Below are 20,000 nucleotides of genomic sequence, written 5' to 3'. Positions count from 1 at the left end.
AGCCCACCACTTAATAATTAATAATAACATGCATGTATGTATGTTTAAATGTACAGAGCAAGGGTGGAGAGGTAGGAAGTCATGATAGTGGGAAGTGTGAGGTGGTTTGGAGTAGAGCAACATTTCTGACTATTATCCCACTTTCCAGACCAGCTGAATTTTAATGGCCCTGTAACGTCGGTGCCCTCTCTACAGGAAGCTCCTGGCAGGCTCGCCAGCGCACGGCAGATGTCCGACAGTGCGGCACATGGCCTGACCTTTCAGGGCTTGCCACCGCAGACCTATTAGCTGATAAATGTCTCTCATTACGCACCTCTGCTTTACAGCCCCCTCGCAACCAGATAAGGGAGGGCTGCACAATTAGCCCGCGGAACAAAGGACCCCGTTTGAAGTGATGCGTCCTTAAAGGGGAGCCTTACCGTGAACTTTTTTTTGGAGCGTGTCTAAAAAGGTTGGCAGGATTTAATACACACTGCTTGGTGGAAAGAACAGGGCTTTCAGCTTTTCTTTCATTATTTCTCACATTTCAGTCTATCTTTCTATATATATTATATTTCTGCCATTTCACCATGATGATTGAGCTGCAACTTTTGATGGATTCATCACTAAATCATTGACTAATGTAATAATTGACAACAATTCTCAAGTTTTTCAAATTCTGGGATATAGAAATAAACTATGTACTTGTTGTGAATAAAACAAGACATTAAGAGGTCATCATCTTGGCCTTCGCAACACATGGATCAATGCTTTCCACCATTTTCACGGTCGTTTCACAGGTCAAACAACGAATCAATTGACTGACTAAACAGTTGTCCAATTAATCGACTGTGACAGTATGTCTGCATGTGGCAGCTAGACTGCAGTGTGTGTACATTATATACTATATTCTTTAATGACTATGAATGAATGGAGTCTATTGATGAACCAATGAACTCTGTGTGTCTACTCACCATGGACAGGGGGATTATGGCCTGGATGTCCCTCTGCACCACGGTGAGCTCCGTCACCACCTTCTCCGAGTCAGGCGGAGGGTTCTGGCCCTGGTAATCGATGTTCCAGTTGATCCTCCTGGTCACGGACTGGCTGGTGAAGTTCTCCATTTCGAAATCCAGCTGCATGATTTCAATATTGCCCATCATCTCCCTGGAGGATAAAAACCCATTTAGGGGCACAGGAGAGGAGAGGGGAGGGGGGATGTAGGAAATGTGTGAGAATATCATTCATTACATGGCCGTTTAACACAAAAATATGGCGAGGCTCATGACCAAATTCCACCATTAGGTTCATTTAGAAGCGAGTAATTAGGGTCAGGCAGGCGTTTGATCATTAAGTGGCGTAATGCGCTGGCCATCAGTACAAACAGCTGTTCTGTCATGTATTAGGCCTAATATATTGAAACAATCGGTAAATGAAACAATTAGGGAGCCACACTGGCCCCATCTGTTGTTTTTCGAATGGATTATTTATGGTGGCTTCCGAAACTGTTTGCTTGAATTTCGCAGCCAACCGAAGATGAGTGTGACTACGAGCAGGTGAAGTTTGCTTAAGTGCACCTGTGCACTGTGGGCCTGGAGGGATTTGAAGTGACAAGCAGCCTGTCTGAGCTGTGAGCTTCTGGATCACAGCAGTGGCTTTCTGTGCAGGTAGTAACCAAAGTGAAACCTGGAACGCAGACCTAACAATTACATCTATGGGGTGTGATGCAGACAAGATAGTAGTATTTAAAATGGAAGGAGGCGTAAAAAATATCAAGTGACTGTGATGTATAAATTAAGACAAGCAAATAAATGTTCTTTGAGCTGCACAGGCTGGAACAAAACGGCTGATGAAACGAATACAACGGTCCCTTTTTTAGCTTTCAGGATCAATAATGAATTTTATACAGACAGGACTAACACGTGCAATGCAGACAAGCACAAACAACAGAGAGAGACAGACAGACATGAAACAGACGGCTCCTTTTTCTAGACATCTTTCTGCGGTCGTCTCCTTGCATAGCCTAATTCAATATGACACGTTAAATGAGTTCTGTCTGTTTGTTTCATGCTCAGTCAAGGAATACCATTTGGCTTTGTTGTGTCTTGCACTGCACACAGGTATATATATAGCAGATGACGACTATTGGAAAAAGCAGTGGCTCCCAATCTTATTCTTTTAATGCGGAATTGAAAGAAAGAAAGAAAAAAAAACTGAAAAAAATAAAGTCTGAGTCTAGATTGATGATGACTTTGATGTGCAAAAGGCAGTTGTGCTGGTAGATACATCTAAGAAGTGAAGCAATGGAGACCTCTCAATCGCATATGCGCCTCGCCTTGGGTGGTGGCTGGGTAGTTGTTGCGCCACTTTCTTTTATCTTTTCAAGCGAATAAAAAAAGAGAAACAAAGCAGGGTCCATGAAGGATTTTCAACAGGTGCGACCTTCACACAACTGACGCAACAGCTCTTGTGAGTGGCTAGCCCCCCCTTATGCGGGTCTGACAGTGAACAGCGGGGGTGCCCACCAAGTGCCACACTTCAGACAAGGAGTTGAATCAGCTCTCCTTCATCCTCCGCTGAAGCATGATTGTAATGCCTTTAATTAAAAGACGCTAATTAATTTTTGGAGGGGATTAACAGTGATGCGTTTCTTAGTGGTTGCCCTTTTGGAGAGGGGCTGTTGTTGAGGTGCATCTTCTGCCACCAGCTGAAAAGTAAATGATATTGACCATTTCAGCCTAATCTAAACCAGCATGTTTATTTAATGAAGATGAATGACAGGAGGAGCCGACCGCAAAGCATTGGTCAAAAGCCCACATTATTCAATAGCCTTCCCTTCCACAACAACCTCGCAGAGCAGAGCGGTGCAATGGGAAAAGTCGGCACAGGAGGATTTCTTGACGGTACACTTAAAACCCACCTCTGAACAATCAATATGCAAATAGAATATCCAATAGTGGCACTCAATAACATTAAATGGCACAGGCAGATATACATTGAGCTATTGGAATCCAATATTCAACATGATGAAACTGGCGACACCTGGGATGCAGTGAGGAGGACTCAGTGGTGCTATGGGAACGCTCCTGTTATGACATCTGGCTGAGTCATGTTCAGTTCACCACCGCACCAACCACATCAAATTCTTTATTCATGAATGTCAGACAAAAAGTACATGGTCCATATCAGGGTATATGAAATACAAAATGACAATAAATAGCAGACAGAATATAGAGAGACATTGAAACACCAAAGATGGGTGGTGGGATTTTTTTTTAACTTGCATACAGTGTTGCTAGGTCAGGATGTCAGCTGATTGGAAAATTATTTGCTTTATTGGAGGATTTGCATGACTCACTGTAGGTCTGTTGGCCTCATTGTTTTCACTTCTACAGAACCACCATTTCATGGACATAACACAATGTTTATCAAACGTACTGCAATGCTTTCATTGGACAGTTATTTTAACCTATATTCTGTTGACTGAAAAAGCATCAAGTCTGTTAAGTCAAGGTTGTTTATTTGATCACCACCAACGGCATGATGCTACACTGTTCCTAGCCTGATGATTATCATCGAAGTTCAAATCTCCTCGAGACTTGGTCTGGCCAAGAGCATAACAATGAACATTTCCCAAACGGCATGGTTGACCCACCTCCCTTGGTTTGCTTACGGTTGTTTGCTTACCGACAAAGTGGGGAGGAGTTCCCGTATTTTCGGGAACTCAAAAAGTACTTATATCGCTCTTGACCTGACTAGTTGCAACGATGAAAGTGTTGCGTCACTAGCAGGGCACAGCCTGGCTACACTGTTCCCATTCCCACCCACTTGTGGTAGCAGCTCCATCTGCTAAGGAGGGAGCTTCCGCTTCCCGGACGGCAGCTCTTGTGGCAGCTCTGCTCTGCTCTGCTCTGCCGTGCTTGTTTGACAACTTTGATAGCCATGTTTGCTCTCACATCTGTCTGTGTAACTGTCTGCTGCGTGAGCCTGAGTGGAGGTGGGTGTGGGGGGCCGGGACGAAGAGCAGACAGCTCTGCTTTGATCTGCTTTCATTGTCTAGACAGCCCCGTAAACACACACGTACAGTAGCTGGTTATTATTGACACCCAGTAGAATTACGCTAGGTGAGAGCGTGAAAACGTAATTCGGCAGCAGATATTCATAACAAGACAAAAGAAGTGGATAGCTTTTCATCTCTTTCATAAAGCAAGCTCTCTATAGTGTCTCAGCTAAAAAAAAATCAATAGCTACACAAGAGTTCTCTCATGAGCAGAATTACAAAGAGTTTAGATGTATGGTTGCCATATTTTATTACCATTTGAATACTGGTACTTGACTAAAAATATAACAGAAAAATACAACTTGTGTGTCAGTGAGATTGTAAGACAAGGCTAGCTAGTCAGCCAGCGAGCCAGACAGACAAGAACAAGAGGGAGTAAAAGAGAGCAAGTGAGAGAATGAGCCCAAGTTTTCTGTCCTTTTTACATGCAGCTTACTACTTCTCATGTCCAAATCGAATCTTCATTCCACCCCTGACTTGGAATTTGATTTTTTGAAACTTGAGTGGGTTTAAGACATGTGGAGTTGAAAGCCTGTATACCACAATAGCAAGCACCTCTTAAGTGTTAAGTGGCAGAAAATATGGCAAGAGATGCTTTTACAATGCTACTTCAGATGGATAGGAAACAGTGCTAAGAGGGAACCGGGAGAGTAGTAGCTAGCTGTTTGTGTACTCAACTCCTTCAAATTGTTGCAAGTGTTAGAGAAACAGCCGTCCATTTTTTGAAGTGTGCACGAGAGCATTCCTGTGCAGCTCAACCCCCTGAACAAATATACATGGAGCTGGAGCACAAGCATGCTGTAAAGTGTCTGTGAATAGTGAACAACCTTTTGGCAGTCAATTGGAATGTACTTTCAACAAGGTGACAGGATCTAAGAAAAAAGCCCACATTTGACAGGGCTTGTTAAATATAAGGGAGATGAAGTGAGTGAGTGAGTGAGTGAGTGAGTGAGTGAGTGAGTGAGTGAGTGAGTGAGTGAGTGAGTGAGTGAGTGAGTGAGTGAGTGAGTGAGTGAGTGAGTGAGTGAGTGAGTGAGTGAGTGAGTGAGTGAGAGAGAGAGAGAGAGAGAGCGAGAGAGAGAGAGAGAGAGCAAAGCAAATCTGACAAAACAAAATGGTACCAATTCATAGTGTGAACTATTCACATTCCACTTCAAACCAGCAACGTACCTGCTCAGCATTTTAGCCACTAGTTTTATTTTAGTTTTAACCGAATTAAATATTTCTAACCTTATTTCAGAGGTGCTTTCTCGCTCTACATGTGAGAATACCACAGGGCATTCTGATCAATTGTGATATTATACTGTTGAAATGGTTGTAATAAAAGTTTAACTTGAACAAAGTTTAACTTGAAGTTTAACACAGCCCAAATCATACGGCATGAAGTCGGCTTCTTTTGTAGGGTGAATTCAGTGCATGATCACCGTGGGAGGCAGGCCATAAGGGGGGATGGACTGGTGGGTAGGGGGTGGGGGGTGAGGACAGGGTTGTTTACTAAAACTCTTAACTTAGCGGGAGGGCTGGGACTTTCGGTGGAATGATGGGGGCGTGGGTCCATGTCTGATGGTGTGGTGTTCAGAAAAACTCATAGCGGGAGGTCTTGGTATGGGTAGGTGGGTGGTGTGGAGCTAAAGAAAACTTTGCAACTTGGGTGGAACGAGAGAGAGAGAGAGAGAGAGAGAGAGAGAGAGAGAGAGAGAGAGAGAGAGAGAGAGAGAGAGAGAGAGAGAGAGAGAGAGCTCTTCTTGAAACATGGGAGAGTGTGGAGACAGGCATACCTCTTGGAAGGAATTCAGCTGTGCTAAGGGAATAGAACAATGCATTATCTTTCGCTGTGCCACAGCTAGCTACCCACATAGCTTTAAGCATGGACCGATGACGTGACAGATTTAAGAGCACACTGTAGTTGGTCAGAGACCTTTCAAGCTGGCAAGCTTCTGTGGACCACTGGTATATAAAGAGCACAAACATGTATTCATTTTATATAACTCGAAAGGAGAAAAAGAAGCTGTTGTATTTTCTTAAAGCATTCATTCCACTGCATTCACTTCCATTGAATTGCCGGTCGGCCCTCTGTAAAGGCATCTGAATGGCTTTACAAGCTGAATGCACAGAGTTGTTGTTGTCTGCCTCTGCGTTATGCGAGTGTAGTCGGTTGATTTGGCCTTGATCCGTCACCATTCGCCCAACTACTTCAAAAGCCTGTCATCTGTGGGTGACAACAAGAGCGGGGGGCTCCCCAGCTTTGATGTCACGACGGCATTTAAAAATTATTTTTTTTTCTTTTTTCTTTTTTTTAGAAATTTGTTTGGATGAGTGTTTGTCCAACACATAAAAAAAGAAAAAAATCAAATTCTCTTCTCAATAATGCAAATGTTTTTTCAGTAAATGTTCAATGTTTACTCTATACGAGTTAGCACATTTTGCCACTTTGTCTGTGATGATGAGGCCGCCACATATCCTCTGTGGGGTGCATCATCTGGGGTGGGGGCACATCAGGACAACAACAAGTGTATCATCATCAGCAGCACTTCATACTGGAGTAGGAGAGTGGAGTGGCCCAGAGATATAGATAAAGTATATCAAGTGAATATACAGCGCTTGGCCACAGGCTGGCGCCGCACAGCGTAGCCTTGATTTGCTCCTCCTGTCCTGCCACAGCTGTGGCTGGCAGGTGGTTAATTATTTAGGGGCCCCTTCATTGAAGAAGGAGCGCCAGCCAGGCAGGCAGGCAGGCAGAGGGAAGAAGACCAGTGGCATGTCCAGGGGACAGATGTAATGGGGTGGCATGAGGGAGGGATGGAGGGAGAGAGAGAGAGAGAGAAAGAGAGAGAGAGAGAGAGAGAGAGAGAGAGAGAGAGAGAGAGAGAGAGAGAGAGAGAGAGAGAGAGAGAGAAATAGAGAACGAGAAAGAGAAAGAGAGAGACATAGCCTACACACACAGACAGACAGAGATGCATGAGGGTGGACCTACCCGGGTGGTACGTCTTTGTTTCTGCTGACGGTGACGGTGGCGATGGAGTGTTTGGCTCCTGACTGCCTCTCCCAGTCCACATTCCACAGTGCACTCTTGGGCTCAGTACTCAGCAGGTTCACCCCCTTCTTCGCCTTCACCCTGGAGAGAGAGAGAGCGAGCGAGCGAGAGAGAAACACACACACACACGCACGCACGCACACACACACACACGCACACAAAGAGAGCAAATCTTTCATTATTTTATGCTGTACTCTGGTTTGGTGGGATACTATCGATCTACAGCACTATTGACGCACGTGCGCACACACAAACGCACACACAAACACACACACAACCATAATTCGATCACCTGGCCATCCCATAGTCCCCTGCTGCTATATAGCCCACTGCTGCACACTGACTTGCTGGAAACTACATATCTATCTACACCAAGTTACCAATTACACAAGCTATACCTTAAACAGATAGACACTTGTAAAAAAAACATTGTCCTACTTTTTGGGATCACATTTCCTTTCCCCTCAAAGCACATTGTGGCTATGTAAACCCATATGGAATGTGCTACAAAAAATGGACTTGACTTCACAGGCAGACAGACAGACAGACAGACAGACACAGACATTTTCTTGTGTTCGGCAATGGATTACAAATAACCAAGTGCACCTGTAATCTCATAATAGTCTTTCAAAATGGAGAGCAGACATGACTTTGGGACAAGAAACCTCAGCTAACCGGTCCTCTGCTGACGACATTCACAGTTTAAGACTACAAAAAACCCTGACAAGAACAAAGACACAACAATTATTTATTTAACATGTCATAGATGCCCTGTTGAGTCAGACTGGGGCAAAGTGACAGTCACAGACTCCATCCGGTACTTCAACTTGCATTTCATCAAAGGGAAAGGTAAGAGTCTCCAAATTTGCCATGAAAATGCATGGGCATGCACACTCACATAGACACACATTTGCTTAGTCACACACTCAGTTACGCACACGCACACGCACACGCGCACACGCACACACACACACACGCACACACACACACACACACAGGCAGGCACACACACACACACACACACACACACACACGCGCACACGCACACGCACACGCACGCGCGCGCGCACGCACGCACGCACGCACGCACGCACGCACGCACGCACGCACGCACGCACACACGCACGCACGCACGCACGCACACACACACACACACACACACACACACACACACACACACACACACACACACACACACACACACACACACACACACACACACACACACACACACACACACACACACACACACACACACACACACAGTCAGTGCCCTCCGGATTTAGAATGCATTTCAGGAATCATTCAGGTTCAATTTACTGCAAAGCCTGATTACTCTAACCCATATTACTTTCAAAGAACCCAACTCTCCTCTCCTCTCTTCTCTTCTCTTCGTTTCTCTGTAGACTGTGGAGCTGACTGTTCAGTACCTTCAGGAATCTTTCTGACTGCATCAATTTACAACAGTCCCAGTGGACAGGTGGCTCCAAATACCGTTTAATACTGCGGGTGCCGAGAGAGAGAGTGTGCGTGCGCGCGTGTGTGTGTGTGTGTGTGTGTGTGTGTGTGTGTGTGCATGCGTGCGCATATTCTATGATTCTATGATGGCGCACATATAGACACACAGACTTTGCCTCTGGACCCTAGCCAGCAATCTGAACAGTCATCTTTTTTTCCCCCCGTTGCACTTTGATGATGACTATCTTGCGCATCGGAGCAAGTAAACAGCTTTGAGATTCGGGTGGCACCGAGGTGGCACGCAGCTGCCGTTGCGGAGCCGTGAGGCGAGGCGAGGCGAGGCAAGCGCCAACCAGACAACCTGCCAGGAAGCCTTTTATAGGATGCAAGGAGGGCGGAGGGCACGCATGTGGAGGAGGTGGTGGGTGCACGCACGCACGCACACACGCACGCATGCACGCACGCACGCACGCACGCACACACGCACACACATGCACACACACACGCATACACACACAGGAACAAGGAAGCCGAGGAGAGATTGGGGCAGATGAAACTGCAGCTGTCGACGCTGACACCAGTTGGCAAATTAGTTAACATCATCTGCAACGCTCATCAAGCCAAGCTGAGAATCAGGGTTTTTTTCTGGTAATTATGATGACGTGTGGAGTGGACAGACCTGTGGAAATATTTTCCGGGTGATATTTCGCTCGTTAGTGTGAAATGATGATAATCTGCTTGTTACTTGTTGATACTGCGCGGAAATGAGGCAATCACAAATCCTGAGAGTTTTGTTTATGGGTCATAAGTAAGTACCTGCTACTAGTTAATTTTGTGCGGTAAGAGACGCATCGCAATCCTGAGGGTTGTGTTTAACCTTTAAAGGTGTATCGTCACACCGGTGTGACGGGAATGTTCGGGCAGTGAAAGTTCTATAGAATTCTGGGTGCCATACAATACAATTTGGAATTTTAGAATCTTGCATTGTTAAAGAACAAATTCTCTTTATAGAATGTTCAAAAACCCACACTCTTACAGTAAGTGTCCAAAGTAAGGGCGTGACATGTGATGTGAGAAGATGCGGCCGTGGAGTCACTGCAGGTCAGACTGCTGCTACCGCATTTTTGTGCACCATGATTCACTCGACTGAAGGGTTGACTGAACCCCTAAATGGAGTGACGAAAGATTCGGTGCAAAGGGAATCTTTCTGCCACATTACCTTTGACAGTTCTTTTTTTTCTTTTTTTCCCTCTTTTTACCCGAGCCCTCCTTCCTTTGAACTACTGGTCCGAACACACTCCGCCTGATAACAAAAAAAACCCTACTTTTTCACTCCGAGGAGTCGACCATGGGCATACACAGGCCAGTGCACAGGCAAGGTGCGGTGAGGGAAGAGGTCTTATAAAACATGTGGTGTGCGTCTGCTTTGGAGGGTAACAATGAGTGACGGTGGAGGGAACAGCCTCTGAAGGTCCTGGAGGTGTTAAATATCAGATGAGTGAGGGCCCACCTCCTCCCTCTCTCTCTCAGCTCCCTCTCCAATACATTAATTCCTTCAAGGGAAGGGAATTGGTGCCCCAACAGATGTCCTCCCTCTTGTTCTGTTTTGCATGTAATAAGCTGGGCCAAGCCTGAAGCAAAAAGAGACAAAAGGTTCTGACCACTGGGTCTCATGCCCCCACATTGTTGACCCCTCGATAACTACACGTAAATGCCATCTCGCTGTCTCCGTGAACCTGCCCTTTACACTTTTATTGGCGGAATTCCTTTGCAGGGTATTTGGTCTCATTTCCCCAACAGCCCATTTTAATAATAAGCGGCAAACGAACTGTTAAATAGCCAATCAGCCTGTTTATTATCAAGCGAGCATGCAAATCGCCCTGCCAATTTGCATTTGAATCTGTGGCGAATTATTAAGTATGCATCTGATCAGTGGTGAAATATATATAACAAGCTGTCAAACATATGGAACGCAAACACTGTGAAAGGTGTTGCAAGCACGAAAGGTCTCTGTTAGAATGAAGACAGCACATCAGATTCAGAACGAACAAGCACTACACTGTTGGTACGAAACTTGACAGCAGGTAATTATTATGAAATGACATTGATGCGTTACGAGAGCTTGGAAAAAAGGATTTTTTTCAGCTGAAATATTAATTTCACTGTTAATAACACTAAACCTGGAATATTTACATCTGAAAATCCAATTCACTGCCTGCAATTTCAGTTTATGGCATGGCAGATTTTTTTTTTGCCTAGTGCATATTTAGTCCTTTGTAAATATCAGCCTGTTTTGAATGTCAGGGTTACAATAAGATCCAGTTCTCAGTCTAAGAGCACTGCCCGAAGAGGTCCAAAACCTGACACAATTCTCCAAGAAGAGCAGAAGCCAAGCAAACTTCTGGTGCCCTGTCCCCGATTAAGCTTGCTCTCAGCCTATGGGGCCGCACTGCCAAATGTGATCAGCGTTCAGCTAATCGTCGACGGGGAAAGAAATCAGATAGTTTGCAGGCAGGAAACGAAAAGCCAAGCAGCAGCACGAATGAAACTGCAGCAGCACTCACGTCTGAAGCGTCGGTGGACCCTGCAGCACGAACACAAGGCAAGAGGAAAAAACACACAAACACACATCGACACAGGCACGCAACACCAACAACAGCAGCACCACAGTAAACAAGCAAAAGCAGAGCGAGAAGCTGAAATGTCAGCAGCAGTGCATCTCAGAGGCATTAGCCCCACTCCCTTTGCATTGCTGCAAAAACACAAGTCCCTCCGCTCCTCTCCTCTCCTCATCTCTCTCCTCTCCTCTCCTCTCCTCATCGCTCTCCTCTCCCCTCCTCATCTCTCTCCTCTCCTCTCCTCATCTCTCTCCTCTCCTCTCCTCATCGCTCTCCTCTCCTCTCCTCTCCTCATCGCTCTCCTCTCCTCTCCTCCTCTCTCTCCTCCTCCTCTCTCTCCTCCCTCCTCCCCTCTCTCCCCCTCCTCATCTCTCTCCTCTCCTCTCCTCATCTCTCTCCTCTCCTCTCCCCTTTCCTCATCTCTCCTCTCTCCTTTCCTCATCTCTCTCCTTTCCTCATCTCTCTCCTCTCCTCATCTCTCTCCTCTCCCCTCCTCATCGCTCTCCTCTCCTCTCCTCATCGCTCTCCTCTCCTCTCCTCTCCTCTCCTCATCTCTCTCCTCTCATCTCTCTCCTCTCCTCTCCATCTCTGTCCTCTCCTCTCCTCATTGCTCTCCTCTCCTCTCCTCTCCTCTCCTCTCCTCTCCGTCCTCTCAGCCCTTTTCCTTCTCTCTTTCCCATCTGCAAGCGGGCTCAGCTTCCATTAGTTCCTCTGGTGGGGCACTTTGCAAGACAACTTCCCTGCTCTATTCATGCAGTCACAACACGTCCATTGGAAAAAAAGAGCAATATATTATTTAGCCATCAATGGTTTTTTTTTTCAAACACTGGTTTCCCAGTGGGTGTTGTCGCATGAGTGTGCCTGCTGTGTGTTTATTCATGTCTTGCGTGTGTGTGTGTGTGTGTGTGCGTGTGTGTGTGTGCCTGTGTGCTTATGCTTGTTTGTGTGGTGCCCGCTTGTTTGTCACGCAGTGTGTTTTTTTCAAAGACAGCCAAAACGGGGTGAGTGTTGCTTTGATATTCCGGCGTCTGTGAAGTGTGGCACAGCCGACGACAACACAAAGATGTGTGCAATGCACGCACGCAACGCCCGGGTGAACCGACCGCAAGACCATTATGCAATATTAGCGCACGGCTCATGGAGCTCTCGCCCCGTGGCACCACCACACTTAAGTTGTTAATCTGCCCTCTATTTGGACAGAAGCGATCCAATGAAGGCTTCCTTTATATGCGTGCAAAGAAAAAAAAAGACAACAAATAAGAACCACCACCACTACAAACAACAACAACAACAACAAAACAACATCAACAACAAACATCATCGCAAAAAGCATCGTCTCAGGTGATGTATTGCGGCTGCCTCCTCCCGAATGGGTTCATTTAAGCGGAGTGCATTTGGCTCCGAAACAGATTGAGTAATGCTGCACACCCGTCTGCTCGTTACTCAAGAATATGAGAGAGAGACATCGATACGCGCGCGTCTGACTAGTCTGCCGTACTTGGGTCGGAAATTTGTAGACTTTGGTATAATTGGCACCGGTGCCGCTCAGAAGACAGATGTTCAGCCACCACAGGGAGGCATGGGGGAGGACGCACGCACGGGCACACGCACGCACGCACGCACACGCACACATACAAACACTTGCGTGCACACACACACGCGTGCGCACACACACACAAACGCTTTTGCACAAGGACATGCTCCAGCATACACACACACTCGCCCACGTGCTCAAACACACCAAGAACAGAAAAAAATCACTCATCCCACTTTTGGGCACCACAAAGACCACAAAACGCGGGTGCTTAGAGAGGATGCCACACACTAGTCTGACAGCACAAACACCCATAAAACGGTCACAACAAATAAGCTGTGAACCAAAAACGATATAGACAGACAGAAAAAAGAGGCGCAAAAAAAAAAGCAGAGTTAGAACTGTGGGAAGCGCCCTGGCAGATAGGATTTACCCAAATCTGATAAATTAGCAGAGGAGATAAGGAGAGAAGATGTGGCATCTGCTGTAGAAAGCCTCTCGCATCTATCAACGCAGATTATCGATGTCACATCACAACAAAACGGGTGATAAAAAATGATATAAACACTTGCGATTTACTCTTCAAAGGACGGATTTGAACTTGACGGTAAGTTGCTTTGACGGTAAGATCCAGTTGGCAGACGGAAAAAAAGAAAGAAAGAGAGACTGAGAGGCTTTGAATAACTACCAAAACAAACAATGACATAAAACCACACAGGCATGTGTGAACTTGAGGACCAGTGTTTGAACCGTGCCACTATGGAAACACTCTCAACAAAGGAAATCCCCCAAAACCTCTGACACAGCTATGCCAGGAGAAAAAAACGGGTAAAGGGGCATAGGCGCCCTCTTTTCTGGCTCCCAGACACACCACTACCACTACCACTACCACTACCGAGGTCTCCAGAGGAACAGCAACAGGTCAGTACAGAACCACAGCTGTCCAGAAATGGCTACCAACCTTTGCCGTGGAGATGCTCCTGACCTACAGCAAAAAGCCAATTATAGGATGCAAACAAGGCCTGGCAAGCAGTGAAGCCAGAAATGGCGGTTGGGGGTGGGGTGGAGTGGAGTGGAGTGTAGTGTGTTGGGGTGGGGTGAGGTGGGAGGAAGCTGGGACCCTCCTGTCTGTGAGGTTAAGTGCTGGTAAGGTGATGTGTTTCTTCATGCGGCTCTGGCTGTAGATTGGACTGATGTGGGACGGCCACACAAATGAACGAATGAGCGAACGAGGACGGGAGCGCCAAGCCGCCGAGCGCAGGCAGCTGCGGCTTCCCGAGCCTGCCCTCCCCAAACACAATTATTCTAAGTAGTTTTTCCATCAGCTGGAGCCAGCAGCGGAAGACCCTCGAGTGAGCCAAAACCTTTTCTGCACAGCCAATCGTGAAAAAAGCCGCTCTCCAATTTATTTGATAAGGCGAGCGGGACTCAGGCCTGCCAGCAGCAGCAACAGCAGCAGCAACAGTAGCAGTGGGTGAAGAACAAGGAATTCAGCCTCCCTCTCTCTGTCTCTCAAAAAAAACCTGGACACATTGACATTTCTCACTGGCTACGTCAGTGGAACCGCACGCCGGGCAATAATATTTTTTTATTCCTGCCCTAAGAGGTGGATCCTGTTCGGGACAGCATGGCTGACTTCGGTTGCGTCTCACCCGGAAGAGGGGTTGAGATGACTCGACGAACCACGTCATTGAGATAGATTACCCGACTAACTACAGATATGTCGTCGTCAGGGGACGTTGGAGAATGTCTTTCGGCACGGCAACCGCATACATCCAAGGGAGCCTGGGCTTTAACCTGAATGCAAATGGGACATTGGGGTTTGGGCAAGATTGGATAAGCGAGGCCTGCGGGTCCTTTAGGGAATTAGCATATTTAGGTATAATAATTTCACAGCGCCCGTGAATCATGTGAGGGGACGAAGTGAGGGATTTGGTGCTTGAGAGATTCCCATTATTGTGACGAGGGGGGCTTAGAGCGATTTTCCATCAGCGTTAATGTACTCTTACTCTGGAGCCCCTGAGAACGAGAGAGATAGAGAGGGATAGAGAGAGAGAGAGAGAGAGAGAGAGAGAGAGAGAGAGAGAGAGAGAGAGAGAGAGAGAGAGAGAGAGAGAGAGAGAGAGAGAGTATCTCTGCGCAGTGCTGAGAGACTGACGCCACACATTAATTTGATGGAAAGATAAATGTCAAGTCAAGCACTCCTGAAGATCAGCCAAATATCAGAATCCTTCCAGAAACTGAATGAATGTCAAAGAAGATAATAACCACCAACAAAACGAAAATGAAGGCGCTAAGGGGGTGGGGGAAAAAAAGAGAAGAAAAGGAGGAGGAGGGTAAGCAGGAAAAATAAAATCGAGGAGAGGAGAAAGAACAATTTTTTTTTAAAGAAAGAGGAGAAATGTAATCCACAGATGTGGAGGCGGTTTGTTGTGGAGCCCACACTCCTCCTCCATTCATTCTGCTTAGTCTCGCTTCAATGAATCGCACAACAGCAACCAAGGAAATGCTATAGAGAGAGAGAGAGAGAAAGAAAGAAAGAAAGAATACAGGTTGACTGTGGCTCCCAATGTTAGCCTATATGTTCGAAAACAATTAAGCGCCACACCAGAGACAAGTGACAAATGCACTTTGGGACTCCGGGCAGGCTTGCGCGCATCCATTATTAACAAAACTCCAGCACTTATTACAGTCAAGGCCAGTTAGCATGCCCACCGCTAACTACCCAGTTTCGACTCCTCCTACCCCTCTTCTCTCTCTTCTCCCCTCCACTCCACTCCCGCCTCCCCCGCTAGCTTGGATGTGGTGCCTAGCGTCTTAAATGAATCACTTCCAGCAGGCACAGCTGCTCGGCGACACTTTCCACCACACTCTGCCCACTGGCTTGTTTAAGCGTAATCAGATTTCATGCAGAGTGCAGGAACGTCACATCGTTTTACATTTCTTCCCAATTGGCTGTTTTTTTTATTTCTGGTTATTTGGTTGGTACAACGATCTACACAGTACAGTGCGTATCTGCTGATGCCCTTTAACCAGCAACTAGGCCAGCATTAGAGGTGCCCGATGACACACGCGAGCACACAAATGCTGCGCTCACTCTATTGTTTCCAAAATTGTCTCCATCTCATCGCCCTTCCCCCTACCCAGTTCCCCTAGTGCTTCACCCTCCGAGGGTAGAGGGAGAGAGCTAAGCCTCTGGCCAGTGTTGATCAGAGCGAGCGAATAGTGGTGGCCCCAGTTCCAGCCCCTTCACCATGAAGGCTCGCTTTAACCTAATTTCTGATGCCCCTGCTGTCACGCGTCCTATTCATTGCAGTTGGGCAGGAGATGAAGGGAGAGCTGGGGAGAGGACTCCAAAGGGTGCATCCCAATCCCCCTCCTCCCACATGGTTCCTCTGTCCTATGGCCTTATTCATCGTCATCGATGACATCACAATGCTACACGTTTCTATCCAATATCTTGCAAAACCCACAATACAGAGGTCACTCTGTCATTTGCAATCAAGATATTGAATGAACCCCCTCTTCCCCACCCACAACACTGTAAGCTGCTTGACAGCAGAGAAGCCTACTTGTTTCCTCCACCGGGGGAGAGGTGACACTAAGGCACCAGGCCAGAGGAAACCAGCAGGGGAAGGAATTGAGAGGCACTCCCAAGTATGCAATGATGTGAGCGGGCCACCAGGAGGCCCACTAGCACTGAAGGCCATAGCCTCGGCCCGGGCCCAAACTGGCTGTCACCGATGATGGATGCCACACTCCCTTCTCTCTATTACCTCGGATTGGGGCTTTGGCTATCTGGCAGCCAGGAGCAGCTCTCTCTCCAAAGATATGCTAGCTGGCTGGCTGTAGTGCAGAGTCCAAAAAATAGAAGAAGAAGAAAAAAATCCACAACAACCACAGCACACTTATCTTCAGGGACACCAAAATAACACCATTCTTGTGTGGTGCTGTACAATCCTGAGAAATAATGACTGAAATGTTTGAGCCGTCCTCACTTAAAATGGACGGTATTAGCTCTGTACTTTGAGGAGGGTGTAATGCAGAACGAAAGGAGAGGAGAAGACAAATGAAACCAAGAAACCAGGCAATTTGTGTTCAAACGCTGGCTGCTGAGGGACGATGATGATGGTGGTGGTGGCGGTGGTGGCGAAGGAAGTAAATTAACCCGTAGCCACAGAGGGGAGGTCTGGGAACTATTACTTGTGGCGACCTCGGCTTCAACTTCCCGTGGCCCCGTGCCTCTCTTTAATGCACTCGGACCATCTCCACACGGACCATCCTCTTCCCCTTCATCCACCTCCCCAAGGCTCTTTCTTCTAAAAAAAGAAAAGAGTCCTACGTCTTTTTCAAGTCCGTTAGCTTTTGTGCTCCGTCTCTGTCACCGTCTCTTTTTGTGTCCTTCTGTCTTTTTTCCCTTTCCCTTTCCAATTCATTTACTGCAAGCTGCCGTTTTGCCCTTGCTTTAAATGGCCCTCAACCAAACCAACACCTCAGTGGTTACTGTTAGAAAAGGCAGATAAGGGGAAGTCTGGCTGCCGGTGGCTGGACAAGGTATAGGGAAGGCAGCACTGTTGTGCCGCTCAATGTCTGGGTGCTGAGGAGGAGGAGGAGGAGGAGAAGGAGGAGGAGGAGAAGTCGCTCATTAAAAAGCTATTTCACAAAACCAATCTATACCCGTCTGCGCCAATGTGTGTGCTGTTACACCTAATTTAGAGGTAACTACCGATGGGCACTTTATGGGCCATGTTAGACCCTGGGCTTTTCCAGCGTGGATCCATTGTGTTATAAGTCAAACACCTGACATCTTATTAGGAGCATGTGCTGCTTGCAGAAGCTACATGGAGAGGTGTGTGTGCTTGTGTGTGTGTGTGTGTGTGTACATGTGTGTGTACGTGTGTGTGTGTACGTGTGTGTGTGTACGTGTGTGTGTGTGTGTGTGTGTGTGTGTGTGTGTGTGTGTGTGTGTGTGTGTGGTGGGGGGTTGGGGTTAGGGTTGTGGTGCAGAGAGTGATTCTGGGCTAAATGGGTTAGATCCCACATGCGTTTGCCGATGATTGTAATTTGCACCACGGACCTTGGTGACGAGCCCTGACGACCCCTGACCGTCCACTGTAAAACACCAGCGCCCGGCCAAAACCTAATAAAACGAGCGACTGGATTATGAAAGTCAGCGGAATCTCGTTTGGGTGGGTGGGTGGCTGTGGTGACTGCCGTGGGGGTGGTGGGTAGGGCGGGTGGAAGGGGGAAGCCCGTCCTATTACTGAAGACAGTGGACGCCAGGGACAGTGACCCTGGCTGCGTTTTAATAAAGGCCATTCATCTGGGAGAGCCTACAGTCTCCCAACTCCACCCCCCAACCCCAACCCCAACCCTCACCCTCACCCCCGCCCCTGTTTTAGCACCGTTGCACCGCTCCTCATCCACGCTCGACCACTCACCCGCGTCCCCACACCACCAGCCAGCCGGCTTTATGGGCCTCTTCATTATGTGTGTTTGTGCACGGAGCCATGCCAAAAACAACAGCGTTGGCGGTAGCAGCCGCGACAGTAGCAATAAAAGGGCCAAGGTGGAGTGCGGGTCGTGGGGGCGTTTGGGCGGGTTGGGGGTGGGGGGTGGGGGTGGGTGTACAGGGGCACTGGGACGGAAGAGTAGACTAACCCCTCTGGAGTTGTCTGCTGCGCCGTGCGGCTGTCGTAACAGGGCTCAACGGCGGCGTTCGCATCAGGGGCTCAGCCCCAGATTACACCGCATCAGGGCTGATGAGGCAACATTTACTTTTCACACGCTCCAGGGGCCGTCTGCCTTTCCTACTCCTGAGTTTGCTCAAACGTAGCGAAGCACTCTTCTTTTGTGTAACGAGGGGATTTTTTGTGCCCCCTCCCCTTTCCCTCCTCCCTTTTCCCACTTTTCAACAGCGGAGTGGGATTTGAGAAGTGGTGAGGAGGAGGGCAATCTCAAACACAAGACACTGGCGAGCACTTGTGGGTTTTTTTTGGACATGTCTGTTGCTGCGACGACTTAAACTGGCTTCTTGTGAGCTCCAAAAATGTACTGTATTTTAATCCCGACAAAGGATTTCTTACACAATGCTGCCACTACATCACTACATCTGTCTGAGGCATGGAAAGGAATCTGAACAAAAGTACAAAGGCATGTGGCAAGCTGTGATATAAAACAATTTCCCTTCCGAGCATCCATATTCCCGGGACATAACCACCAAGTGAGGATAACTCAAAACGAACTGGAGTCAATTGGATGCTCAATCAATTCTACATTATAATAAATGAGTACAAAATCACTCATTTTCACAAGCGGAAATGGGCCCCATCTCTGGTTACCATGGAGATAAATGATGCAATGCGCCCAGCAAATTATTTAATAATGCACATCAATTTGAAGGGAAATGAGTTCTTTCACGTATTCTTCGCCATGCCTCTTGGCAAAAGTATTAAAAGACTATCTATTTTCACACTAACAGTTAAGTGCCATGGGGGGATGCCTTTGCATCTGCAAAACTTACTTGGGTGGCTTTGTCTTTATTGACATACAGTGCATATTATAGAGTCCATTCACCAGCTGTGAAATTAATCAAGCCTCATATTATCCACTTGTTAATATACACATAGTTCTCGGTAAGTCAGGAGGACCTGTAGGAGGCATGTTGCATACTAATCTCTGGACTAAATCAATAATTCAAATGCATGTAGTTGTGTAGTTGTTATAATGTATGTAAATGTATGCCACAACATAAATATAAACACACTATATACATATTCACTTACGGTTTCTGGCATTCAGTCTATTTGCATAAAATTCAGACTTTACCATATTAGTTTCCAGAACACATAATTAGGCCCAGAGCCAAATGTTGTACAGTATGGCTTTACCGCAGAAACACACCAGCGGCGATCTGAGCGAGGCGAGTGACGGAAGTAATTGACTTTGTATTGAGTCGCGCGACAAAAGCGATTCTGGAGACTAGAGCGATTTGCGAGACGAGCGCGACAGTTTGAAGTTAAAATCTTTTCATCTTTCTATGACGCGGTTCGGCGACAAGCCGCAACAGCCAATGACTGTATGGAGGTCAGTGACCACAGCCAATGGGAATGCTTGAATGCTTTGCCTTCTGCCTGTACGGACATACTCTAGTCACCTCAATCGCTCGTATCGCTTGCTGCTGCACTCTGTCGCTTGAATCACATCGCGCCTGGTCTATTCACGCGGTTACTGTGCACAGTATGGCTATAGCACGAAAGGCCAGAAAACAGTAAACATCATGGGCAAGACTGGACCGTGTGTAGGTGTCCAGCAGTT

General features: G+C 47.2%; 1 protein-coding gene across 2 annotated transcripts in view; it reads right to left on the bottom strand.

Moving 5' to 3' along the window:
* Positions 1 to 20,000, bottom strand: part of tmem132e (transmembrane protein 132E) — a 237,483-nt gene that overhangs the window by 34,243 nt on the left and 183,240 nt on the right. For both annotated transcript variants that reach the window (XM_063204014.1, XM_063204013.1), the window contains exons 3-4: positions 7,014 to 7,154; positions 954 to 1,146 (exon numbers count right to left, since the gene is read on the bottom strand). In XM_063204014.1, coding sequence (XP_063060084.1) covers positions 954 to 1,146; positions 7,014 to 7,154 — 334 coding nt within the window. The remainder of the gene's footprint in view (positions 1 to 953; positions 1,147 to 7,013; positions 7,155 to 20,000) is intronic.

The sequence above is a fragment of the Engraulis encrasicolus genome, chromosome 7 (genome assembly GCF_034702125.1).
Source record: "Engraulis encrasicolus isolate BLACKSEA-1 chromosome 7, IST_EnEncr_1.0, whole genome shotgun sequence".
Classification (NCBI taxonomy): domain Eukaryota; kingdom Metazoa; phylum Chordata; class Actinopteri; order Clupeiformes; family Engraulidae; genus Engraulis; species Engraulis encrasicolus.
Note: the sequence above shows the minus strand (reverse complement) of the source record. Positions and strands in the feature narration are given on the sequence as shown.